Source organism: Lepidochelys kempii, chromosome 9, assembly GCF_965140265.1.
Source record: "Lepidochelys kempii isolate rLepKem1 chromosome 9, rLepKem1.hap2, whole genome shotgun sequence".
Classification (NCBI taxonomy): Eukaryota; Metazoa; Chordata; order Testudines; family Cheloniidae; genus Lepidochelys; species Lepidochelys kempii.
Genome location: NC_133264.1, coordinates 51,640,062 through 51,667,346, shown reverse-complemented (window position 1 = coordinate 51,667,346; position 27,285 = coordinate 51,640,062). Strand labels below are relative to the sequence as shown.

The 27,285-nt window shown below is 45.3% G+C and overlaps 1 protein-coding gene across 1 annotated transcript; it reads left to right on the top strand.

Annotated features, from left to right (window-relative positions):
• The first annotated feature begins 21,431 nt into the window (after positions 1 to 21,431).
• LOC140917010 (alpha-1,4-N-acetylglucosaminyltransferase-like) lies at positions 21,432 to 23,650 on the top strand. Its single transcript, XM_073358906.1, has 2 exons — positions 21,432 to 21,842; positions 23,039 to 23,650. The coding sequence occupies exons 1-2, from the start codon at positions 21,432 to 21,434 to the stop codon at positions 23,648 to 23,650; spliced, it is 1,023 nt and encodes a 340-aa protein (XP_073215007.1).
• Positions 23,651 to 27,285: the final 3,635 nt, after the last annotated feature.

The following is a 27,285-nucleotide window of genomic DNA, read 5'->3' as shown; positions in this document are numbered from 1 at the left end:
GCCAAATCCAAATTGTAGCCATGTGGGTTCGCTGAGTTTAGTCTTTTGTCTGATTCATTTGCTTACCCTCGCTTTGGCAGCCAATGCAACCAAATTGTTCTTGAAGCAGATCTGTAGGGAAAATACCCTCAGCATCTTATGGAACAAAATCAAACTAGATCCCAAACTGCTGAGATATAAAACACGTGAAACAGAAACCCAAGCAAAGGTGATTTAATGGGTTTGCGGTTTCTAAGATTCTTCAGAATAAAGAGAAGTCTCTTCAGGACCAGCTCTCAGCTGCTGAGGAGAAGGCTCAGTAACTCTGCTGGGTGCAAACCAAAGTTTTTTATGGCCAATGTCTTAGTGATGAGCATTACCTGGGGAAAAGTAGTATTGTATGCAAAGTTGAGAGGAAGCCAGTGTAAGGAATTTAAATAATAAGTACTCAATACTGCAAAGGCTCAAGAAAGTGACTGGTTAAGAGCCTGGTCTGAGTCAAGCGTAACCTGGTAGTTCTTGCACAAGCGCCTACCAGACCTCTTTCAGTTCACCACAGTCGTAATCTGACTTATGCTTCCTGTACGGATACTGAGCCTCTCTCAAACAGACTTCTTAACTGCAGGGTGGTTTTGTGACCTGCGGGAGCTAGGATAAGACTGTCAAACTCCTATTCAGTTGTGTTCTATCCAGGATTGTTGCCCAGACTCTCACACTGGCAGGTGAGACTTACAACCCCACTGCACTATTAAAGAGACCATATCACTTGGAGTACCAGAGACTTTTAGATATCAGCACAGGTAGCCCTGCAGTCCATTATGACAAACGGCTGGGGTTGTCAAAGGAACATGAGGCTCATTTCCATCAGCCACATTTCTCAACTCAGCCAATTCCTTGATAACCTTAGGAGAACCTCCTCTGCTTGTACTTGGGGTCTCCTGAGCTCTTCCTCTCTTCTCTGCAGGCTACCCACCTTGGTAACTTTTGCAGGCTTCAAACTGTACCATGGTAGCATGTATTTGCCTCTCTTCCCCTTACATCACTTTTTATCTTTTTAGATTGTTGACACTTGTAATCACATGGGGCCTAAACTTCATTAACCCCATCCTCCTGGCTTTCTGGCTTTTTTTTTGGTGATTGGATGGGCGGGGTAGCAGAAGACCGGCTTGTTACCTCTGTTTATGACACCTACAGAGAAATGTCGTGCAGCATGGACAAATCCCTCCACCAGTCATGGCTAACCTATTTGTACTGGTGTCTTGGACCCTGTAAGGCCTAAATTGTCCTGGAAGGCACCTCCTGGGTCATTGAGTTCAACCTCCCATTGCAGGTAACCCCAAATTTGCTCTGTCTCTTTGATTGTCCTGTATGACATTATACCCTGTAAAATTTTTAAACATTTAATTTAGAAAATCCCCAACTAAAGATAGGTTGGTCATGGGCTGTGAAGGTGCTGTCTGAGCATTTGCTGAGAAATTCAGAGTCTACGAAAGCTTTACAGATCTTGCAAGTGCCTGGACAGGCAATCTTACAGATGTAAAGATGGTAGCCGAGATGCTCTGTGTGAGGTTACTGCTCAGCAAGACGTGGGGAAAAAACCTGCCTAATGAGAATAGTCAGTGCAAGGAAGGGCACAAAACCTTATAACAGGCCAGGAATCTAGACATGTATGTGAATCGCAGAAGTAAACTTGCAGACAGTTGCTGGCTGTCATGGAGGCAAAACAGCAGCAGGAGGTTTCATTTAACCCTAGGGGTTAAAGCAGAGGGACTGAGATGGAGGAGACTTGACATTCTTTTAAGCAAAGTAGGGAAATGTGGTCTAGATTAATGTACTATCAGGTGGATGCACAGCTGTTGAAAGACTGTATTCAAAGAGGAGGTACCAATGGTTTGCAGTCAAACTGGCAGGGCGTAACTAGTGGGGTCCCACAGAGGTCAGTCCTGGGTCCAGTGCTATTCAATATTTTCCTTAATGACTGGGACAATGGAGTGGAGTGACTAATTGGAGGATGGTTCTGAATTCAACAAAATGAGACATTGAAAATAAGTGTGATATATTTCACTTAGAAAGGAAATATCAGATACTCATCTACAAAATGGGAAATAACTATCTTGGTGGTAGTACTGCTGAAAGGGATCTGGGGGTGATAGTGGAATATGTGTCCAATTCTGGGTGCCACACTTTAGGAAATATGTGGTCAAACTGGAGCAAGTAAAAAGGAGAGCAACAAAAATGATCAAAGCTTTACAATTTGAGCTAAAAGGAAAGGTTAAAAAAACCTGGGCATGTTTAGTCTTGAGAAAAGAAGACTGAGGGAGGACCTGATAATGGTCTTCAAATATTAATATTTATGTTCAGGGCTTTATAAAGAGGACAGTGATCAATTGTTCTCCATGTCCTCTGAATGTAGGGCAAGAAGCAATGGGCTTAATCTGTAGCAAGGGAGATTTAGGCTAAACATTAGGAAAAACTTTCTAAATCTAAGGGTAGTTAAGCTCTGGAATAGGCTTCCAGGGAGGTTATGGAATCCTCATCATTGTAGGGTTTTTAAGAACAGGTTGGACAAACACCTGTGAGGGAGAGGGAGAGTGAGAGAGCACTGGGTTCTCACCACTCCGTGAAGCTTAACTCCATGAAACTATTACTGAACACACAAGTCAGGGTCAGAAGGCTATACCGAGAGAGAGAGAGAGTGAGTGAGTGAGAGAGAGAGAGCGAGAGAGAGCGCTGGGTTCTCACCACTCCATGAAGCTTGAATCAATCGGGGTACCGAGATGGTGGTAGTAGCTGAGGGTCCAGAGTGCTGGAGACAGGCAGAGCCTCCAGCATGATCAGTCAGGAGAAGAGGAAGTCCCAATGGAACTGATTCAGATTTTGGATCCAGGCATCAGAACACTTATGGGTAGGGTTTCTGGTAGGTTCAAGGGTTCAAGGGAGAACACTAGATTTGTTTATGGGTAAACTAAGTATACCAAAGTTGTTTTGTTCAGGCTAGACAATAGGAACTGATCATTCCTGGCTATGGGTGGTGTTCCTTGGAGGGAGCTCACAATGCAACTAGGGAGCTTCAGTATTTTGGATATCAATAAAGGATTTATTACTAGAATTGGTCTGATAATTACTGAGGTGGGTGTGTGCAGGTGTTGGTTTATTAACAACTGGAGCAGAGATCCCCCATCATGCAGTGCTTCCCTGCTTTTCTGGTCCCAGAGTTCCATGCAGTTCTTGCCTTGGAATCTCTGTTCTCCATTCTGTATGCTACTGGAGATGCTTCCCTGTCCCATCTTCAATGCAAATGAGGCTAGGGGAGTTTCCTTAATTCTGTCACCCTTGTCCCAGGGGTTTAGGTGTGTCTCCCACTGCCTTTTCATTGCTTTTTGTAAATCTTTCTTTTGACTGGTTTTGGTTCAAGTGGAAGCTGAGGGAGGGAAGGTTTTTCGTGAGTCAGACAGGCTGCGTACTGTGCCCTGGTTCCCCAAGAACACAGAGCTGAAAGGTAACAGTCCTTGTGGGTGTTCCACTCCAGGTGTTGGTGCGCCCCTGTGTCTTCATTCAAAGATTTTTACAGCGGTACTCGCACAGGCCATGCACACGCGGTGCCCACCTCACAAGCCAAATGTGCCTCAACAACGTACGTGCGCAGCCTGGGCTCCTCATTTCCTTCTCCACAATGGAGACCACTCCAAACTCCGAAGTAGAGGGGAGGAGAGTGGGTAGTGGAGCACGCACTGGACACTCATCTCAAAGAATGGCACTTACTGCTCAGGTGAGCCATACTTTGAGGTGCAGCGTCATTACTTTGGGGTGTTGTAGTTGACCCCTGCATTGTGATTCTAGGTTTGGAAGGGGGGAAGTGGAATGGGTGGGGAAACTGATATCCTCGTTAAAAATGGGTACCACACCTGTCTGGACCATGTAGGGGCTATTAGTATGACCCTAAAATTTGGATATTGTGTTGGAGGCACTAATTCCAAAGTTCCATAGCCTCCGTGCAGAGTGAGCGGGATCAAGCTCCCCCTTGTCTGTTTATATAAAACATGCAGGCGATGTTGTCGGTCATGATCCTGATGGGACAGTTCTGGATGTATGGGAGAAATTGGAGGCAGGCGTTGCAGACCGCTCAAAGCTCTAAAAGATTTATATGTAGTGAGGCTTCTGTAGGGGACCAGAGTCCCTGAGTGGTGTGGTGTGCCATGTGTGCCTCCCAGCCCATGAGGGAAGCATCTATGGTAATTATGTTGGAAGAGGATTCTTGCATGAATGGGACTCTGGAGCAGAGGTTGTGTGGACGAGTCCACCATGTGAGTGAGTCCGTGACGTTGGTGGGTATGGATTGAATTCTGTTTAGGTCGTGCACATTCAGTCTGTAGACAGTGGTCATCCAATCCTGCAGGCACCGCATGTAAAGGCATGCATTCTTGAGCACAAAAGTGCAAGAGGCCATATGGCCGAGAAGTTGCCGTCAGTGCTGGACAGTGACCTGCAGGCTGTTTTGCAACCTGGTGACAAGATTCTTTATGATGTCCAATCTGTCGGACGGGAAAGATGCAAGTCCGGTTGTAGAATCAAGGTGAGCGCCTATGAACTCCAGTCATTGAGTAGGAGTTAATGTGGATTTGTTTTTGTTTATTTGTAGGCCCAGACCCTGGAAGCAGTCAATGGTCATCTGCGTGGCTTGGATGGCCTCCCCGAGAGTCTGTGACTTGAGCAGGCAATCGTCAATTATGACTTCTTTTTTTCTGTAGGTGCGTCGATGCCACCACGAGAATCTTGGAAAAGATGCAGGGTGCTGTTGAGATGCCAAAGGGCAGAACCCTGTATTGGTAGTAATTTGAACCCATAACAGGTCTGAGAAAACGCCTGTGGGCAGGGTGTATAGTTACATGAAAATAAGAATCCTGCAGGTCAAGGGCTGAAAACCAATCTCCCTGCTCCAGTGCTGGAATTATGGCTGTGAGGGTCACCAGTCTGAATTTTTGCTTTTTGACAAACTTGTTGAGTCGCCTGGGTCGAGGATGGGTCGCCATCCCCCACTTTTCTTTTCTGTCAAAAAGTCGTGGGAATATAAACCCTTTCCCCTGTGCTGATCGGACACCATCTCAACTGCTCCTATTTGTAGAAGATGTTGCACCACTTGGTGGAGCAAGTGGTCGTGAGAGGTGGGATGGGGAGGGGGTGGTTGGTACGGACAGGAAGGGGATGGAATAGCCCAATTGAATGACCTCTAGAGCCCATCTGTCTGTAGTGATGGCTCTCCAGTTGTGTTAGAATGGGAGTACATGATGAGCAGAAGGTTGGATGGGAAGCATAAGTACTGGAATGTGTTAGAATATAGATATTCAGGCCTGCCTGTAAAGGCCTATACTTTAAGAACTTAGAGGTATTTTTATCACTTAGCTGTATAAAAACAAAGAATCAAAACCACAGTCCACCTGTGTATGGGCCTTCTCTCACTAGGATAGTCTGAGGTCTTGTTCTTAGGCTAAGGCCTTTGGCTAAGAAGCAGGGGCAGCCATAAGCTGGGGAGCGTATGGCCACATCCTCGCATTTCAAACCAGTCACATTGAAATAAGGTGGTATTGGGCTGTTAGGAAGGAGATCCTGTCCTGATAGTGCCCATCACCACCAGATAAAGAAACAGATCTTAAGATGGTTAAAGAAAACTTAGTTTGATAGCATCCTGTCTGGCAAGAACTCACTTATCAATCACTGTGGCTGGGAAACCCTCATTTCTGTATGTTTTATCTTTATGGCCCCCACTTTTCTATTGTTAATCTGTCTGGTTCTCTAATTGTTTCTGTCTGCTGTATAATTAATTTTGCTAGGTGTAAATTAATTAGTGTAGTGGGATATAATTGGGGTTATAAACGGGGGTCAAAAAGAAAGTGGAAGGGAAATTGGAATCATGCTTGCTAAGGTGGGGAACGGGAATAGGGAACAGGGAACAGGGACACAGGCAAGACTCTGTGGTGTCAGAGCTGGGAAAGGGGAGATGGGGTAATGCTCTGTGGCATCAGAGCTGGGAAAGGGAACACTGGGAAACAGGCTCTATCGGTGTATAGAGATAAGCCTGACTGGTGTGAAGGGCTTCGGAATATGCTTCCTTGGAAACTAACCCCAATAAACATTGCATTGTCTGCACTTCAGACTTCTGGTCTTTTGCTGCTTGCTGTCTGCATGACAAGAACCAAGGAAGTGGGAGGATGAAGGGACAGCCCTCGCACAGAGGGGGTGGGAGGTCTTCTATACCCTTGACCAAGGCTTCAAATCTGCTTATTAGATGGAGGGGGTTGGGACGGTGCCGATGTTGTGGGGCGTCGTCGCTGATGCCTGGGTCTCTGGCGGTGTTGCTGCTTGTGGTCATATGGTCTCTGTTGTTATGTGTAGGCCGGGTATCATGGGCATTGATAAGGCTGATACCTGTATTGTCTTCTTCTAGTTGCCGGTGTATGGATACCTAGGAATGTGAGTGTCGTTCTGGAATCCTTCATGGTGTGCAACACCTTGCTGGTTTTTGCAGCAAATAACTTCTCACCATCGAAGGGCAGATCCTCCAAGGTGTTTTATATCTCGCGTGGGAAAGAAGAAGAGATAAACCATGAAGCCCAATGCATCACTACAGCCATCGCGGTGGACCTGGCAGCTGGGTCCACAGCATCGAGGGCAACCTGCGATGCCGGTTGGGAAATAATCTGCCCTTCAGAGACTACTGCTTTGAATTGTTGTCTCTTGTGCTCTGGGATGTCATTAATAAAGTCCATGAGTTTTCTGTAATTTCCGTGATCATACTTAGCCAGTAGAGCTCTGTAGTTTGCCACTCTCACTTGTAGTTGGTGCAGTTGGTTGGTGAAATCTAAGTTTAGAACTCATGATCAATTTGGGGTTTGTGCTCTGTGTTTTTAACAGTCTGCCCAGAGGTTGGTATTCCTGCTCTTGTGCCACCTTGGAAGCCTCACAATGAAGTAATTAGCTTAGTTTGCAGCAAGGGAGATTTAGGCTACCTATTAGGAAAAACGTTCTAACTAGAAGGATAGTTAAGCAGTGGAACAGGTTACCTAGGGAGGCTGTGGAAACCCTGTTATTGCAGGTTTTTAAGAACAGGCTAGGCAAACTCCTACAGGGATGGTCGAGGTGTATTTAATCCTACCTCAGCACAGAAGGATGGACTAGATGACCTCTTGAGATCCCTTGCACCCTACATTTCTATGAGCTTCTTCAGAGTGAACTAAAGGGGTGCTGGGTGCTGTAGAAAAGTCAAATCATTGGTGGATCAGTCCCGGAGGGGCCACGCAACACTGAGCTATGGGCTATAAAAGCACTTGAAAACAGGGGTTTAGCTGAAAGTGCCTTTTCTGCCAAAACTATAGTGCAATTCTTACATTTAAGATTATTATATGTAAATGTTAAAAAAGAATTTGGACAAACTTTTGACCCTTTGGATCAAAGTGGAAGGAAACAGCAGTTTCAAAGATGTGCCAAAATTACACTGTGGTTTAATTTAAATATTCCTTAGAAGCAGCTTTTCTCACTTTGCACCCACACCTGGATCCCAGCAAGCAACATCCAGCTCACAATTAATCTCTGGCCCTGGATCAAGCCAGGGCTGAGCTCAGAGACGTATGAACCATTTACACAGATTATCCAAAACATTCACTGCAGCTTCCTATAAAACTATTTCTTGATCATACCCCCATGACCTTGTCTTTCCTCCATGCCATCTTCTTACCTCCAAAACCACATCCTAGGCTTTTCATGCTGTCTCCAACCTCACCATGGTGAGCTTGAATGAGTGTCCTTTGCAAACCAGCCAAACACACTTCTCTCTTGTTCCAGCTCCCCCAGTGTCTTGTGTTACTGCCACTATTTCTAGCAGTCCACCACATCTATAAAAGGCTGGGACAGGCGGGGACAAAGGGAGTGTGGCTACATGTCCGCAGAGTGCAAGTGCAATTTATTTTATAAGGCACAAAGAGCACTGAGATGACTTGGAATGATTAATAATATTTGAAATTCTTAATATTAATATGGGGAATCACCAAATGCCAATTTCACCATAAATTCCTTTATGAAATACAAAGGCCAAATGATTTTTTATGCAGCTGCTCTAAACATACCTAAAAAGCCTAACTAATAAGCAATTTACATATCTAACCAGTAATAAAACATTTATAAGCATTTGATCAAGATACCTATAAATGGGCTAACCCCAGGGTGCCTATACCCATACTGGTTGGCTCCAACGTGGTCAAAAAGGTATTAGCAAAGACCCCTTTAAAAGAGTTCACTTTTTATACCCCTTAACAAACAAGTGATGTCCTTGCCAATTACTGACTTCAGCTAAAAAAACAATTTTTTTAAAAAAGCCAATTCATTTTAAACATACAAAATAGGGTTTTACAAACCAGGAGTGTTGGTTTAGGTCCTTAAAACCTTACACAGTTACAAAATATATTTACATTTTTCAAAAAAAAATTGCTTAAAATCCCTTGCACTGCTTAATAACCAGATTCCATTCCCATCTTGTACATTTGGAGGCAGTCAAATTCCAATGGAAACTCCTTATTTCCTGCTAGTGATTTTGACTAAATTGTTCATAGTCAAATTATTCAAATCTCTGCCTGCTGCAATTGATTATTTACAAATCATTCCTTTGGGGAAAGGGCCCATTTTCCCTCAGAATGGCTGTAAAGGGGACAAAAACATATTGGTGATAGTAGCCACTACTTGACCCCCACGTGTAATTTGTTTGACTACCAGGGTTCCACCTAGTGTGACTCTATCAAGTTGTATCGCCACAACTGGGTTTTATCACCAAACCAAACATTCTCTTCTTATAACACTTTCACTCTTTAACATTTCCACAACCCCCCAACCGTTGAATACTCCACACACTCTGTTGTGCAAAAGCTACTTTTAACTCCTCTTTCTCTTGCTTAAGTCATTTACTTATCTCTCAAAGTGACACATTCATCAGCCAATTTCTCTCGATGGTACTGAGCTTACTTTTGTGCTTTTTCTGCATTCATTATTCCAGGTGGTGCACTTTGCCTGGAAAGACTTAGCCACAAAGTATAAGCTTGGTAACCCAGCTGTGCTTTCTTTACCTTAAAATTGTTGAAGAAGGCAGCATTAATATTTGTCTCCATGTTGCCCAAGAAATAATTTGAGACAATTCATCCTTATTTCCAGTCTTAATCCAAATGAGATTTACAAACTCCTTTCTTCCAAAACCTTTCCTTTCTTATTTTCTCCCCCACTCCTTGCTTGCCAGCAGAACAGTGGGAAGGTTTGGGCTTTTTTCTTTTAAAACCATTTTTCTTTGTCTTGTTACTGCAGCTCTTTATTTTATTAGTTACTTTTGGAACCAGACATCTTTCCCACACTGCGAGTAATACTACTTATTATTCTCACGGCCTTTGTTACTCAATGATTGGGGCCTTCTTTACAACACAAACAGACACAGACATACCTCCTTAGCCAAGCTTCAGCTAACTCTAATTCTTTAATTTTATACTTATCCTGTAATGACACTGCCGGTACACAGATGAACAAGAGACAGGTGCAAAGCCTCTTCCCATCCCTCTGAGTTCATGAATCAGGAGGCAGATTTGGAAGAACCATCACTGATGATCTCATGATTTTTTAATCTTGAGGGGAAGCCACACATATGCACGTAATTGTGAGGGGAAACATACGCACGTAATTGTGAGGGGAAGAATTATGCCTCCAACGTCTTCCTGGCAACTAAGAGGTGGGCTCCAGCCCTGGCACTGGGGGAGAGGGAGGGAATTGCCATCCTTCCCTGCTATTGGGCATATATTATCCCCGTATATTTTTGTAGCTGTACACAGCTACACAGTTTTGGTCTTACTTTCAGTCACATTTTACTGCATTACACCTCCATATCTGTATGTAAGCCTTTGCCAGGTGAGGTTGGCAGCAAAAAGGGCCAGGCACAAGTACCTAGGGAAGTGATACGCAGACCTCAGTGGTTCAGGAGCCAAATTAATGATCAATATTACCAGAACAGCCACTGTAGTTTGAGTTCATGGTTTCATTTACTATAGTACTATTCATATTTAGTTAGTATGAGAGGGGAAATATTTAGTTTATTCTCACAACAAACAAGTTAATAACTTAGCACAAGACGATAACTTAATTGGTTAATAACATAGTAAAAGCATCCTGACTCGTTAATAACTTAAATTAAATCACATGGGGCTTTAATACTATGTGCTGCAAACAGCCACAGGAGACACATTAAAGAGCCACTTGGGGCTCATGAGCCGCAGTCTGAGTATCACTGACCTAGGGGTTCCTCTTACAATTCACAAACAGCACCAGCCTGAGCCCCACCCAGAAACCTGGGGGGAAAAAATATCTTGCCACATGGCAGAAGTTTTTCCCCCCTTCCCCTTTATCTGACTTGTGTCCAAGTACTGAATCCCTGCTGGAAGGACCGATATGCCACTGGACCCCAGCTACAGGCACCTCTTTGCAAAAGGCACAGCGTGCAAGGCCAGAGCTGAGTAACCTCCAGGAAGTAACCTAGCCAGCACCACTAGAGCTGAACTCCTAACTTCGGGGTAAGGTGGCGGAACCTCCGGACTGGCCCCAGACCCTGGACCCATCATGAGAGAGGGGGCAGGGACAGCATCATGGTGAGAGATGATGCCACAGTGCTTCTCCACTGCATTCTCAGAGGGCAGCAGCAGCTGAGCGTGTAAAGATCGATCAGCGTGTGAAGCTATGTCTGAATCTGAACTCCCTGCATCAGGGCAGCGATCTCTTTTATAAAGGCCACAAGCAGAATTTTAAATCTTAATTCTCCCGGTGTGGTAAAAAGGGAGCTGGGAGTGAGTGGAGAAAACAAAAAATCTGCTCTGGAAAGAAGAGACAACAACTACCCAGCTTGCAAAAAGCAAAGCAGGGTGGCTTATTGCCATTGCAACTGTTACAGTTCATGGCAATTGCACCCGTGTTCCCCCTCTGGGGTCCAGCCAGGGCACCCACCCTCAGGCTCCTGGCTCCCCAGCCCTCACCTCTCTTGGGAAGAAACACATGTCTCCCTCCCTCCTGACTGGGGTATTTCCAGGCTGCACAGCTCTCTGCCTACACTGTGAATTCCCCAGGAAAGTCAGACTGCCTCAGCAGGCCGGGTTTGCTTTTCTTCTCAGAGGTGGCAAACAGTGCCATTGCCAGGGCCATAACCAGGGTGCGGGGAGAGGGGCAGGTGGGCAGCCGCCCAGGGCAAAAAAAACACAGGGGCAGAAAAATGGAGAGGAAAAATGATGGAAAAAACAGCAGGGGGTGCAGATATGCTTGCTCGCCCAGGGCACTAAAATGCCTCATTACGACTCTGGACACTGCCACCATTGAACTACCACCCAGCTCTTTCTAAGCAAGCACATTGATTCCTACAGTTCAAGTATTACAGAGAAAAAATAAAAGAAACTACATGCATGTTAATCAGTTTGCCAGCGGTCACCCCCCCCTCCCCATCTCTTCCAAGCCTGTAGTTTGCGACTCTCAGTTGTAGAGTGGATGATGCATAAACTTTGCACCCAAATAGGTCCATTCTTTTGCTGTCCTTGTCAGAAGGAGTGGACTGGAAATGCTGCTGTTTGTTCTTTGGTTGTCTGCTTCTACTACTAGTGAATTTGGTGCTGCATGCATGAAAAGGAATTCTGAGCCCCTGGAGGGGACATAGTATTTCCGATCTGCCCTTTTGCAGGTAGAGAGTATGGTGGCTGCGGTTTGCTAAATATTCTTGGCAGGGTCCATAATGGCTAGGGTGATCTTGGAGGAGGTCGAAGGTTGTAATATGTCAGTCAGCTCATGCTTAGTCTCCGACACCTCCTCTACAGTCATCTTGAGCTCATTAGCCACTCTTTTGAAGAGGTCCTGAAAATGAGTAAAATAATCCGCTGTTATTGGGGGTGGGGGCATAGCCTCTTCTTGTGAGATGGATGAATTATTATTATTTGGAGAGGGTTCAGGTGCCTCCTTGTCTGTGTACACCATTGCAGGTTGCTCCTGTCCATCCGTCGCATTGATGCATGGATCCCTAGGAATCTGGGTATCTATACAGGAGAAGATCTAGTGTTGCTTCTGTGTGGGTTGTACCAGCTACTGTGGTGCCTGCTACAGGACCCCCACAGGTTCCAATAATGCCATTGTCCAGGGAAGGGCATGGGTGGTCCCATCCACGGATGTCCATACAAGGGTGGTAAGTCCCTAGAATATGAGGACTGTGGTCTCCTTGGTCCCATGCTAGCAGGAGTGTGAAGGATGGAGGACTGCTATGGTGAAAAAACTCCCTCCACTTCATCGTCCTCATCACTAGAAAAGTGAGAGGGAATAGGGAATAGCTGTTGGTGTTGTGACAATGGTTCTGGTGAGAGATCGGTACCAAGTAATAGGGAATCTGGAGTTGGCAAGACTAGCAAATCGCTGGAATTAATAAATTGTGGTGCCACGGTAGAAGGAGCTGGACTATATAGTGTGTAGTGTATCTCTTAAAACCTTGTGAGCCAGGCATAGTATAAACTGTCTAGCTGACAGGAAAAAAACTGGGAAGGAAAAAAAATTAAGAGAAGAAAGGGGAAAGGAAGCTTATCTGACTAAAAAAATTAGATAAACTGTATAAACAACTAACTATCTAAAGCAAGAAATAATTGAACAAGATTGCTGAGCTCTGTCTCAGACCAGGGACAGTAGAGAAGGAACTGAGAAGCCAGGTCCACGTGCGCATTATTGAGGCACATTTGGGGCATGAGGCAGGCACCGCTTGTGCGTGGTCCGTGTAAGTACTGCTGTAAAAATCTCCAAGTGAAGGTGCAGGGGCACACCAACACCTGGAGTGGAGCACCCACAGGGACATCTCTCGAAGAAGAACCCATGGCGGTGTTTCCAGGAGGAAAGATGTCAATGATAGATAAAATAACTGTAAAGAAAGAAGCGCAATAAATGCCTTCAGGAAAGTAAGCATGTCTCTCAGAGCAAACTACAAAGAGAACAGAATATCTATCGATGACAATGACAGAGCTAAGGAACCTCCCAAATGAGAACCTGGGCACGGGCATCATTTTGAAGTATACACAGTAACGCACTCAGGGTGCAATGTTCAAACGAACTCCGCATTGGCTATACTCTGGAGTCGGGGCAAAACTTCCATTAACTTCATTGAGAGAAAGGTTAGATAAAGGCTGGGAGCTTCTGAAAAATCCCACCCTCCACAGGAGAAAAACAGTGAGATCTCTGTGCTTGTGCTAGGATCCCAAGGAACCAGATGCCAGCATTATAAAAGAATGTCATCATATGCCAACCAAACATGAACACCTAGAAGATATGGCAGGTGCCACATTTTTCACCATTCCCGATGCAATCCTAGGATGCACAAGGCAAGGTATTTGCAACAGAGACAGGGAAGTGTTAGTACCATTATACAAGGAGATCTCATCTGGAATATTGTGTTCAATTCTGGTCTCCAATGTTTAAAAAAGATGAATTCAAATTGGAACTGGTGCAGAGAAGGGCTACTAAGATGATCAGAGGAATGGAAAACCTATCTTGTTTAGCCTAACCAAATGAAGGCAGAGGGGTGATATGATTTCTCTCTATAAATCCATCAGAGGGATAAATAGCAGGGAGGGAAAGGAGTTATTTAAGTTAAACACCAATGTGGACACAAAAACAAATGGCTATAAACTGGCCATAACGAGTTTAGCCTCAAAATTAGGCAAAGGTATCTAACAATTAGAGGGGTGAAGTTCTGGAACAGCCTTCTCAGGGAAGCAGTGGGGGCAAAGATCCTAGATGGCTTCAAGACTGACCTTGATAAGTTTATGGAGGGGATGGTATGACAGGACTGCCTATGATGGCATGTGGCCCATTGGTAACTGCTAGTAGCAAAAATCCCCAACAACTGGAGACAGGACACTATATGAGGAGGGCTCTGCGTTCCTACAGAGAATTCATTCACAGGTGTCTGCCTGCTGGGTCTTGCCCACATGTTCTGGGTCTAATTGATCACCATATTTTAGGTTGGAAAGGAATTTACAGATTGGTAGAAACCCAGAGGAAGGGGTTCCACCTTCCTCTGCAGCATGGGGCACGAGTCACTTTAAGGTTTAAACTAGTGTAAATGGTGAATTCTCTGTAACTTGAAGCCTTTAACCATGATTTGAGGACTTCAGAAACTCAGTCAGAGGTTAGGGGGCTATTACAGGAGTGGGTGGGTGAGATTTTATGGCCTGCACTGTGCAGGAGGTCTGACTAGATGATCACAATGGTCCCTTCTGACCTTAAAGGCTATGAGTCTATGTGTTATTTTTGGCTTTTTTTGTAAATTTCCTCTGCTAAGCAGAGCACAAGAACATGCACTTCTAATTTATGAATTTGCTCCACACAGTGTATTCCCTGCAACCCTGCAGGAACTCCTGGGTGATATTAGAAGTGTCTGATAATCCAGAGAGGATCAGTTTGATTTCCTTCTTTGACAGGGTAACTGATCTGGTGGATAGGGGGAATGCAGTGGACATAATATACCTGGAGTTCAGCAAGACTTCTGACACAGTCCCTCATGACATGCTGATAAGTGAGCTGGAGAAATGGGGGCTCAACAGAACTACCCTTAAGTGGATACATAAATGGTTAAACAACCACAAATAAAACTATTAATGGAATATAAATTTGGAGGGAGGTCTCAAGTGAGGTCCCACAGGGATCTGTTCTGGGTCCAGTGTTGTTTAACATCTTTATGAATGACCTGGATGTAGGCATAGGGAGCACACTGATCAAGTCTGCAGATGACACAAACCTGGGGAGGTTGCCAATACTTTGGAGGATAGAGTCACTGTGGGAGTGACAGAGGTTTTGAAAGACTGTACCCTGGAAGGGGGAATGCTGAGGGAGTTAGCCAGAGGGCTGAGTCATGAAGATGACACTGCAGTTCCTGGAGTGAGAGAGGGGCTGCAGACCAGAGAGAGAGAGACAGAGAGAGAGATGGTGTGACAGCATGCAGGATCCTACAGGCGGGAAATAGGAGAAGGTGGAAGGGCCAGAAACGGTCTGGCACTAGGAGATCAGAGGCCCAACCCTGAAGGTGTTAAGGTTGTGGGAGCAAGAGGCAGCTGAAGAGGGAGTGTCCCGAAGTAGATGAAAGGAAAGAGTCATATCAGGAGGCAAGGGCCCAGGAAGCCCCACTCAAGAAGTGACTGGGTCAGAGGAGAACCTGTTTTTGGTGTGGGGAGAAGGGCCATATAATGAGACATTGCACCTACAGAGAAAAGAAAGGAGTACTTGTGGCACCTTAGCGACTAACAAATTTATTTGAGCATAAGTTTTCCCACAAAAGCTTATGCTCAAATAAATTTGTTAGTCTCTAAGGTGCCACAAGTCCTCCTATTCTTTTTGTAGATAAAGACTAACATGGCTGCTACTCTGAAACCAGAGAAAAAAAAGACAGTCAATAAAAGAAAGGAGCAACAGAGGCCCATAATGAACCTATAGATGTTGTGGGAAAAGTGGAGAGGCAGCTGAGACTGTGGGGGAGGAGGAAAATCCCCAGGGAGAAAGCTGAAGCATGTAGGAATTAGTACCAAGATGACCCACAAGACTGTGGGGACTCAGACTCTGGGAGAGAGGGTTCTGGGGGACTCACTGGAGAAGATGAAGCAGCTGCAGGGGAGGTTGGTAGCTACAGAGCAGGTCTTTCAGGTGGCTGTGCATGACCCAGAAACCTAGTGGAAGAAATTAAGAGATGACATGCGGGTGGTCTTCTCATGAAGGATGATATAAAGCAGGAGAGGGATGGTCTGTGTGCTTAGCTTTGTAGGAAGCTGGGGAGATGATGCCTGCCCCCTTCCCTAGCATGGGTAGCAATCCTGAGTGGGAGAGTATGTGATGGGGTTTCCACCCCACACAGACTGGAGGTGGGTAGGCCTATTAACTCCACAGCCCGCACCTGGAGGAAGAGCCATGGAGCGGGGAACTGATTGCAAGCAGGTTCACCTGGGCAGGAACAGGCGGGGCCTATAAAGCCAAGAAGCTGGTAACAGAGAGGCTGCTGCTAGGAAAGGGCAGTCACGCCCTGGGAAGAGGGAGGAGTGTCTAGAGCTGATCTACCCAGAGAAAGGAGGGGAACTAGGAGTTGTAGAAAGCAGTCAAGGGAAGGAGCAGTGAAGGCTGTGATAGGAAAGCTCAGAGCTGCTGGGTTGAGGGTCCCTGGACTAGAACCCACCCGGGTTCCCCCACCTGTGACTGGGGAAGTGGCACCAGCAGGGCAGTGAATAGGAAGACTGCCTGAGTCACTGGAAGTGACAGAGATTTGAAGGAGTGTACCCTGGAAGTGAGGGAATCCTGAGTGACCTGGCTGGAGGGCTAAGTCACAAAGAGGACGCTGTGGTTCCTGGAGTGAGAGAGGGGGTGCAGACCAGAGAGAGAAAGATGGTGTGACAGCGTGAAAACTGTGGAAGGAGGTGTTGAGCTCAAGCACTAATCCCCAGAGTGGTCAGCAGGAGGTGTGCCAGACAAGAGGTGAGTGGAGCACCCTGTGACACCCACCTTGGTCAGTGCCAGATGCTTCAGAAGGAATGAACAGAACAAGGTAATTTTGAGTGATCCCATCCCAGCTGTCATCCCATCCCAGCTTTTGGCAGTCTGCGTGTCCCTAAATCTCTGAGCATGGGGTTGCATTCTTAATCATCTTGGCTAATACCCAGTGATGGACCTTATCCTCCCCGAACTTATCTAATTCTTTTTTGAAACCAGTTATATTTTTGGCCTATGCAACATCCTCTGGCAACGAGTTCCACAGGTTGACAGGGTGTTGTGAGAAAAAGTACTCCCTTTTGTTTGTTTTAAATCTGTTGTCTACTGTATTAATTTCATTAGGTGATCCCTGATTCTTATATTATGTGGAAGATTAAATAACATTTCTCTATTCACTTTCTCCACACGTTCATGATTATATACTACTTTATTTTATCTCCCATTTGTTGTCTCATTTCTAAGCTGAGCAGTCCCGGTCTTTGTAATTTCTCCTCATATTGCAGCTGTTCCATACCCCTAATCATTTTTGTTGCCCTTCTCTGTAGTTTTTCCAATTCTAAAATATCTCTTTTTGAGATGGGGCAAACAGAACTGCCTGCAGTATTCAAGATGTGGGCGTATCATGGATTTATATAGTGGCATTATGATATTTGATGTCTATCTATCCTTTTCCTAATGCTTCCTAGCATTCTGGTCACTTTTTTGACTGCTGCTTCACATTGAGCAGATGTTTTCAGAGAACTATTGACAATGATTCCAAGATCTTTTTTGAGTGGTAACAGCTAACTTAGACCTCAACATATTGTATGTATAATTGGGATTATGTTTGCCAATGTTCATTACTTTGCATTTGTTGGAGACCCCAGGGCATGGCCACTAGTTAAGTCGAGGGGATGGAAGGCCATAAGGGTCGAGGAGGTCTCCCTGCTGAAGGCCTAAGGGCTTCTTCTTAACCCCCCCTTAATAGAATTCAGGCCTGGCTGGTTTGAGTAAGCTCTTAAAACAATGTTGCAGCCGCAGATAATGCCTTATAGTGTAAGGTTTGCTGATGCCAAGCTAAAGATAATAGGAGATAGTTACAAGGCCAGACAGAATGTGCTGATTGTTTAAGTTGCTAGGAATGCTTGTTAGAGGTTGCAGGAAATAAACATTGTTGTAACCCATATAAGGAAGGCAGAGTGTTAAGTTTTAATGGGCTGATGTGTAGTGCAGTAGCATTAAGGAATATAAAAGTGTGTGTAATGACCTGCTCTGGTGTGCAGGATTTGAGATTCTATTGTCCCTGTACCTTGTTTGCAGCTGCAAATAAACTTTTCTGCTTCTCCACCCCGTTGTGATTGAGTGAAGAACACCGGGTAACGAACCCCTGCTGTTGTTTTGCCTCTTGGGACTGGGAGCCGGCAACAGCTTTTGGCGTCCAACGTGGGGCGACGAGGCTGCTATTTAGCCTTGCCTGGATCTCTTCTGGAGGTCGAGGATTGCAGCGACAACCAACGCACAGCACGCACCAGTGAGTTCATCGGGGGCCTTGGAGGAGATGCAGTTTGATCGACCCCGGAGGGCACGATGGTGCAACGCACTCACATAGTGGAGAAGCAGCTGCGGGCGACAGTGGGGAACTGCTCCCTTGGATAAGGTAGGAACCTTTTGAAATCCGGATTGTATGCTCTGTTGGAACCTGGGGACGCCCAGAGTTACCCTGTAGGTATGGGACAGGAACAGAGCACGGGAGGTAGGGCACAGTGCACGCCCCTAAGAGTGTATTTAGTAAACTGGAAGGTATTTGGATCAGATCCAATGACTAAGAGTAAATTGAAGCGATTTTGTACAGTTGACTGGCCTCAGTACCAATTAGAGGACCAGGAACAGTGGCCTCCCAGAGGATCACTAAATCATAATACAATCTTCCAGTTACTCCTGTTCTGTCAGCGAACGGGGAAGTGGAATGAGCATTCATATGCTTACTTGTTTATGACCTTGTGGTCTTGTACTGATATTTTACAACGCTGTAATTTAACCCCGATTGGCCCGGTAGCAATTAATGTCAGTCCCCGGACCCCCACCCCAAATGTAATGGCAGATCCGGTGTCCCCTTCGACCCCTACAGCCACACAGAGCGAGGCTCAGAGTAAGATTCCTAGTGAAGCTCATAGTGAGGTTCGAGCTCCATTTGCTGGACTATACCTGTTACTTACCAAGACTAAAATTGCTCGAAATGCAGCAGAAGGTAGACCAGCCCTTACCATGCAGGTCAATACTCATGCACCTTTTAATCCTATGGACCTGGCTGCTTTCAAAGCACAGGCTGGAGAATTTTCTATCAACCCAAGCAAGTTTGTATCAGTTTTTGAGGGATGTCTTAGCAGCTACAAGCCAGACTGGGATGATTGTAATGTCCTTCTGCGAACATTATTGACTGAGGTTGAACGAGAACAGGCCATAGCTAAAGCAAGGGAGGAAGCAAAGAGGCGATATGACCAGGACCATAACAATATCCCAACCCCAGATGATCAGGTTCCTATAAAGGATCCTAGGTGGGACCCAAATGACAATCAGGCTATGACCCACCTCACCTCCTATAAGGAGTTGCTACTGTGTGGACTCAGTCATGCAGCTGTCAGACAGAATAATTGGACTAAACCATATGAGGTAGTGCAGGATTTGAGATTCTATTCTCCCTGTACCTTGTTTGCAGCTGCAAATAAACTTTTCTGCTTCTCCACCCCATTGTGATTATTGAGTGAAGCACACTGGGTAACGAACCCCTGCTGCTGTGCCTCTTGGCACTGGGTGCTGGCAACACATTTATCAACACTGAATTTCATCTGCCGTTTTCTTGCCCAGTCACCCAATTTTGTGAGATCCCTGTTAACATTTCACAGTCAGCTTTGGACTAACTATCTTGATTTTGTATCATTTGCAAACTTTGCCACCTCATTGTTTACCCCCTTTTCCAGATCACTTATGAATATGTTGAATAGCACCAGTCTCAGTACTGATCCTTCAGGGGGTCCCTGATATTTACTTCCCTCCACTGTGAAAACTGGTCACTTATTCCTACCCTTTGTTTCCTATCTTTTAACAAAGTACTGATCCATGAGAAGACCTTCCCTCTTATCCCACAATTGCTCACTTTATTTAAGAACTTTTGGTGAGGGACCTTGTCACAGACTTTCTGAAAGCCCAGGTATGCAATATCAACTGGATCACCCTTGTCCACATGCTTGTTGACCCCCTCAAATAATTCTAATAGATCAGTGAGGCATGATTTCCCTTTACAAAGCCATGTTGACTCTTCCCCAACATATCATGTTCATCTGTGTCTGATGATTGGTGTGCAGTACATGGTACTTTGTCTATATTCTGATCTGGTTAATTAGTTAATAAAACAAATTACCAGACAAAGAAATGTGGGTGTATCTCCTAATTTTACTAGAAGTACAATTTATTCAGTTTACTCGCAGGCTTGGTGAGTATTATAGATGGTTACTACAGATTTCCCCTTCAGACACCTCAAATCCACAACTGTCAAACAATCACCCCCATGCCATATACTGGAATGGGAGCCCAGGTATGTATCTCTTTCTTGCAGCCTTATCCTAAACATAAAACAAGTGGCCCCCTTAGGTACTGAGGCTGCTGTTCAAAACCTCAGGCTGGCTAATGAATATTGGCAGATCTGACTATAATGGATATGCACTGGTAACATGCAATCAAGCGGCACACCCAGAGTGAATGCACCTGAAACAGTCCAGTCCAGATATAGGGCCAAATTCTGCCTCTTATGCAGCAACTTCTGATCTACTGGGTTGTGCAGGAATGCCTAATTTGGCCTATGCATTTATTTTTCACTTCATGCAGCCAAAAGAAAACAGAAGACTAATGGATAATAACTTGGCTTCCACAGGGACTGCACAGCCAAGTAGACTGGGCTTCTTCTAATATTACCAATGCCCTGCAGTGAGAATATACATACAAAAATACACTACCCACTTCTTTTGGGATTTCATATAATCTGAAAGGTGTGAGTGACTGATTCTTCTGCTCCTTTATATGGAACTCCTAAGACAAGAGAGAAGGTTGTTCATCGGTGCCTTTAACTGGGTCTTCTTCAAACACCCACCACCTTAGCTCAGGAGGGTCCCTTGCTTGCTTGTGTGCAGCATGCCACTCAACTAGAGTCCAGGCAGTTTCTCCTTCCTGTTATGACCTAGCGCCCTTTTCGTGCACTGAATTCCATTAAGATCAGTAGAGAACATCTTTGGTTTGAGGACTGCAAATTTCAGGGCTCCAACCCATAGACCAGTGGTTCCCAAACTTGTTCCACCGCTTGTGCGGAGAAAGCCCCTGGTGGGCCAGGTCGGTTTGTTTACCTGCTGCTTCTGCAGGTTCAGCTGATCGCGGCTCCCAGTGGCCGCGGTTCGCTGCTCCAGGCCAATGGGAGCTGCTGGAAGCAGCGCGGACAGAGGGATGTACTCGCCACTGCTTCCAGCAGCTCCCAATGGCCTGGAGCAGTGAACCGCGGCCACTGGGAGCTGCGATACGCCGAACTTGTGGACCCAGCAGGTAAACAAACTGGCCCAGCCCTCCAGGGGCTTTCCCCGCACAAGCAGCGGAACAAGTTTGGGAACCACTGCCATAGACGGTTAACAAGTCATTTTCATGAACTGCAGCGTGAGTCCAAGGCTTATGCCAACTCAGGTATGTGATTTAGTTTAACTCTTGAGTCCCCAGTTTTGTAATATGCTCTCAATCTCATAAGAAATAATCCAAGGTAGTAGTAATTTTTGAAATCCTATCCTGTCACGTTTTTTCTCCCAGTGATAAACAATGAACCACAGACATTGACTTTCTTTCTTTTTTATTAAGATTCAGATGTCCAAGGAAAAGCAAGAATGTTGAAGGAGATCCAAATAGTACTCTGGTTCCTTTTTTTCTTTGTCTTTGCCCTGTTCTATAAACTCTCCCTGAGGTCTGGCTGCATCTTCTCATGCATGCCTATTGCTGAGCAATTCCTGATGCAAGAGGATGTTGTGAGCCAGAGCAGAAGCATCATCTTTGTGGAGACCACAGATCGCCTTGAGCCTCCTCCACTGGTTTCATGTTCTGTGGAGTCTGCTGCCAGGATCTACCGTGACAGACCTGTTGTTTTCTTCATGAAAGGGCTGAACAATAGCACATGGCTGGATTCAAATTCCACTTACACAGCCTTCTCACTTTTATCTGCTATGAAGAATGTCTTCATTTTTCCTTTCCAGATGGAAACTTTGTTCCAGGAGACACCTCTGCTGCCATGGTATCACAAGGTGAGAGGAAATGCTTTTGAACAAGATTTAACATAGAGGTGGTGGAAAATGAAAACATTTTTGCACTTTTTTGAAGCTGTTGTCATTTTGTTGCACCCAATATCAACCCCTTGTTCATGACAGTTTGCCATGCGTTAGTCAAAATATTTATTGAAATTGTTATGGACATTTACCATTTCCTGATGACAGGAGGTGTGGTAAATGGAACATTTCAATAATGATTTTGATTAACCATTTTGATAAAATATGGTTAATCACCATTTTTTTTTCAAAAAAGGCAATGTATTGATAAAGGTTGTATTTGAAAAATTTCAGTCAGCGTGAATTTAAAGTGAGCTTTTAAGGTTTGTGAAAATGATTTCAGTGCTTGTTAAAGGTGTCAGACACAGCAATGAAAATGTCTGGGGACAAGCTCTAGAAGTGAGAGGGTCATTCAGAGAAATTTTGGGGGGGAAAAAAGGCAGTGATGCTCTTCCAAGTTCCAACCAGGCCTCTCAGAACTGTTGTTCAGGGAGTTCACACACCTTTGAGTTCTTGTTCTGAGTCCTTTGAGTCCTGTCTGAAAACTCAGGTAGACTTCACTGCATTATTCTGCACTTGTTTCATATTTCCATGGGTCGATTGACAACCATTATAGCTAAGGACGTCATTATTTCCATTATTTTTAAATGGAAGTGGAGAGTCTGGAGAATAAACAGGGACCTGGCTGCTATACTGGTACACCAGCCCTCCATGCACCGGCATAACCCCAGGCCTGAATTTCTCACTTTTTATCCTCTTTAAAGATTGCCAGGAGGGGCCTATTCCAAAGCTCACTGAAATCAATGAGAATCTTTCAATTGAATCCCACGGGCTTGGTATCAGACAGTGTGTGTAAATTGAGATGGGGGGAGGTTGTTTTTGTGGAAATTACAGTTCATAATTCATATTCTCATTATTTCATAAATGTTGCATATTTCCTTGGAGTTTACTGCACCTTGGAAACACCTGTAGAATCACATTGAACAAAACCTACATCTGCTCTTGCCTTTTTCTAGAAAAGTTTCATAACTGAAAAAGAGAAACAGCCATTAATTTTAAAGGGATTAAAGTAAGGATAGATACTGTTAAGAGTTTTATAGAATATATAGCTAATGGGATCAGGTGTTTTGAAGTGGAGTCAATTGCATCTCTATGATCCCTTTCCAACTCTGCAGGTAAATGCAATCCAGGAAAAACACTGGGTTCATGTCAGCTCTGATGCCAGCAGACTTGCACTCATTTGGAAATACGGTGGGACCTACATGGACACAGATGTCATCTCCATCAGGCCTATTCCAGTGACAAACTTCCTGGCAGCCGAGGCTTCCCAGGTCTCCAGCAGTGGGATTTTTGGCTTTCCTCACCATCACTGGTTCATTTGGGATTGCATGAAAGATTTTGTTCGAAACTACAATGGACGCATTTGGGGAAACCAAGGACCCCTCTTAATGACGAGAAGGCTGCAAGCCTTGTGCAACCTGACCAATTTCCATAATGTGGAGGATCAGAGCTGTCAGAACATTTCCTTCTTACATCCTCAGCGTTTCTACCCCATCCCTTACCCAGCATGGAGGCAGTACTACAAGGTTTGGAAGAGAAGCCCTGACTTCAACAACTCCTATGCTTTGCACCTGTGGAACTTCATGAACAAGGAACACAAGACTGTGGTTGCAGGAAGTAACACGTTAGTGGAAAATCTGTACAAAACATACTGCCCCACCACTTATAAGGCCCTTATTCAAGGCACAGAAAGCAGTGGTCATATGCAACGAAATAAGACTGAATGACTAGATCTAGCCAAACGAGGTGTCCTTTCCAGGACCCTGATAGTCCTGTGACTAAAATAAACTGCACAATGTGTACCTCCTCTTCGTCAGTGACTCAGCCATTTTCTGTCTGCAGACCACTTCGTAGGAAACTCTCTCAGAAACCACCTCTTCTCCCAAGTTTCCCTAGGACCTAATGAAATGCAGCTAGCCAGAGATGTCAAGAGTAACAAGAAGGGTTTCTTCAGGTATGTTGGCAACAAGAAGAAAGCCAAGGAATGTGTGGGCCCCTTACTGAATGAGGGAGGCAACCTAGTGACAGAGGATGTGGAAAAAGCTAATGTACTCAATGCTTTTTTTGCCTCTGTCTTCACTAACAAGGTCAGCTCCCAGACTGCTGCGCTGGGCATCACAAAATGGGGAAGAGATGGCCAGCCCTCTGTGGAGATAGAGGTGGTTACGGACTATTTAGAAAAGCTGGACGTGCACAAGTCCATGGGGCCGGACGAGTTGCATCCGAGAGTGCTGAAGGAATTGGCGGCTGTGATTGCAGAGCCATTGGCCATTATCTTTGAAAACTCGTGGCGAACCGGGGAAGTCCCGGATGACTGGAAAAAGGCTAATGTAGTGCCAATCTTTAAAAAAGGGAAGAAGGAGGATCCTGGGAACTACAGGCCAGTCAGCCTCACTTCAGTCCCTGGAAAAATCATGGAGCAGGTCCTCAAAGAATCAATCCTGAAGCACTTGCATGAGAGGAAAGTGATGAGGAACAGCCAGCATGGATTCACCAAGGGAAGGTCATGCCTGACTAATCTAATCGCCTTTTATGATGAGATTACTGGTTCTGTGGATGAAGGGAAAGCAGTAGATGTATTTTCTTGACTTTAGCAAAGCTTTTGACACGGTCTCCCACAGTATTCTTGTCAGCAAGTTAAGGAAGTATGGGCTGGATGAATGCACTATAAGGTGGGTAGAAAGCTGGCTAGATTGTCGGGCTCAACGGGTAGTGATCAATGGCTCCATATCTAGTTGGCAGCCGGTATCAAGTGGAGTACCCCAAGGGTCGGTCCTGGGGCCGGTTTTGTTCAATATCTTCATAAATGATCTGGAGGATGGTGTGGATTGCACTCTCAGCAAATTTGCGGATGCTACTAAACTGGGAGGAGTGGTAGATACGCTGGAGGGGAGGGATAGGAGACAGAAGGACCTAGACAAATTGGAGGATTGGGCCAAAAGAAATCTGATGAGGTTCAATAAGGATAAGTGCAGGGTCCTGCACTTAGGACGGAAGAACCCAATGCACAGCTACAGACTAGGGACCGAATGGCTAGGCAGCAGTTCTGCGGAAAAGGACCTAGGGGTGACAGTGGACGAGAAGCTGGATATGAGTCAGCAGTGTGCCCTTGTTGCCAAGAAGGCCAATGGCATTTTGGGATGTATAAGTAGGGGCATAGCGAGCAGATCGAGGGACGTGATCGTTCCCCTCTATTCGACATTGGTGAGGCCTCATCTGGAGTACTGTGTCCAGTTTTGGGCCCCACACTTCAAGAAGGATGTGGATAAATTGGAGAGAGTCCAGCGAAGGGCAACAAAAATGATTAGGGGACTGGAACACATGACTTATGAGGAGAGGCTGAGGGAGCTGGGATTGTTTAGCCTGCAGAAGAGAAGAATGAGGGGGGGATTTGATAGCTGCTTTCAACTACCTGAAAGGGGGTTCCAAAGAGGATGGCTCTAGACTGTTCTCAATGGTAGCAGATGACAGAACGAGGAGTAATGGTCTCAAGTTGCAGTGGGGGAGGTTTAGATTGGATATTAGGAAAAACTTTTTCACTAAGAGGGTGGTGAAACACTGGAATGCGTTACCTAGGGAGGTGGTAGAATCTCCTTCCTTAGAGGTTTTTAAGGTCAGGCTTGACAAAGCCCTGGCTGGGATGATTTAACTGGGAATTGGTCCTGCTTTGAGCAGGGGGTTGGACTAGATGACCTGCTGGGGTCCCTTCGAACCCTGATATTCTATGATTCTATGAAATCGTAGAATATCAGGGTTGGAAGGGACCTCAGAAGGTCACCTAGTCCAACCCCCTACTCAAAGTAGGACCAATCCCCAGTTTTTGCCCAAGATCCCTAAATGGCCCCCTCAAGAATTGAACTTACAACCCTGGGTTTAGCAGGCCAATACTCAAACCCTTGAGCTATCCCTCTCCCCAAATGTGTAGGAAGGTGGGGGTGTAAATATCATGTCATCACTAATGGTAAGTATGTTTTGTCCTTTAGGGTACAATTTTCCAAACTAGCTAAGTGATCTAGGAGCCTGAGTCCCATTTTCAAGTCATGTTGGCTTTGGGAGCCACGTATCCACTGAAAATTAGTGCGACCTAGGAACCCAAGGGTCAGATTTTCAAAGATATTGTGTGTCTACACATGCAGAAAAGTACTTTTGCAAATCCCATTAGGCATCTATCTGCATCTTTAGGTGCCTAAATGCCTTTAAAAATCTGGCCCCTTAGATGCTTTCGGAAATTTTTCCCTGCCATTTGCTGTGTGGTTGTACAGCACTTTGTGCAATGAAGCTCCAAACTGGCTGAGGCCTCTTGGTGCTACTGTAATATCAATGTTCAGTAATAATGAATATAATGATAATCATAGCTCAAACTTTCCCCACTCCAAGTGTTCATTTACATTGTTTATTTTTCCTCTCTTCTGCTTCAGCTATGGTGTACACTACCTTTTGGACAGTGACATTTTAAATTCACATATAAATAAAATATCTAACCCACTCCAGTGGCTCTGAATTTGTATTCCCCTCTCAAGCCTCCTTCAAGCTTCTGGGATGGACTGAAGAGGAAAGGGGGTTGTGTTTATTCATTGTTTCTTAATATATCTAAGTACTTGTGGCCCCATTCTTATAGCATTTGGGCAGCTCACTTAAATTATTGAATTTCGTCTCCCAACAACTTGTGAGGATGGGAAGTACTATTCTCCCCATTGTACAGCTGGAGAACTCAGGCATGGAGATGAAGGCTTAGATCCCCAACAGAACCTAGGCACCTAAAACCCAGTTTTAGGCACTACTGCAATCCACAAAACCCCCCATTCAGCTACTGCCTAACCCAGCAGGTGCTGAACTCATGATTTAAGTTCCCTTGGCACCTGTTTCTCCCTCTACTTACATGCGCTTCCTGCAGGACCCAGTCTGGTAGGTGTGCTCTGAGCACTCCTAACTCAGCACAAAATGGGCAGGGGAAGGAGGCCTCCCTTATAACCTTTAGCCCAGTGGTTGGGAAACTCACACCCGGTGAAGGGGATGCCAGTTCAATTCCCCCCTCTGCCTGGCAAGGGGAAGGGATTGTAACCTAGGCTTCCCACCTCTCAGGGGACTGACCAAGCCTCTGAACTATGGGGTATTCTGATGTGAGAGTCTCTCCTGATGAAGCTTGGTCCACTTTGTATGAATAATTAAATACGCATTAGGGCAGAGAAAGCACAAACTTTCGTACATCCGCAGGCAGTTAGCCTCTGCCAGGCTGTGGCTACATGGCAGTTTTTAGCATGTTAGCTCAATCAGAGGTAGCACATGAATATTTACAGAATGTAAGAGACCATGGCACAGGCAGTGTGGCCAAGCAGTTACAGCTGGGCTGGGATCCACACAG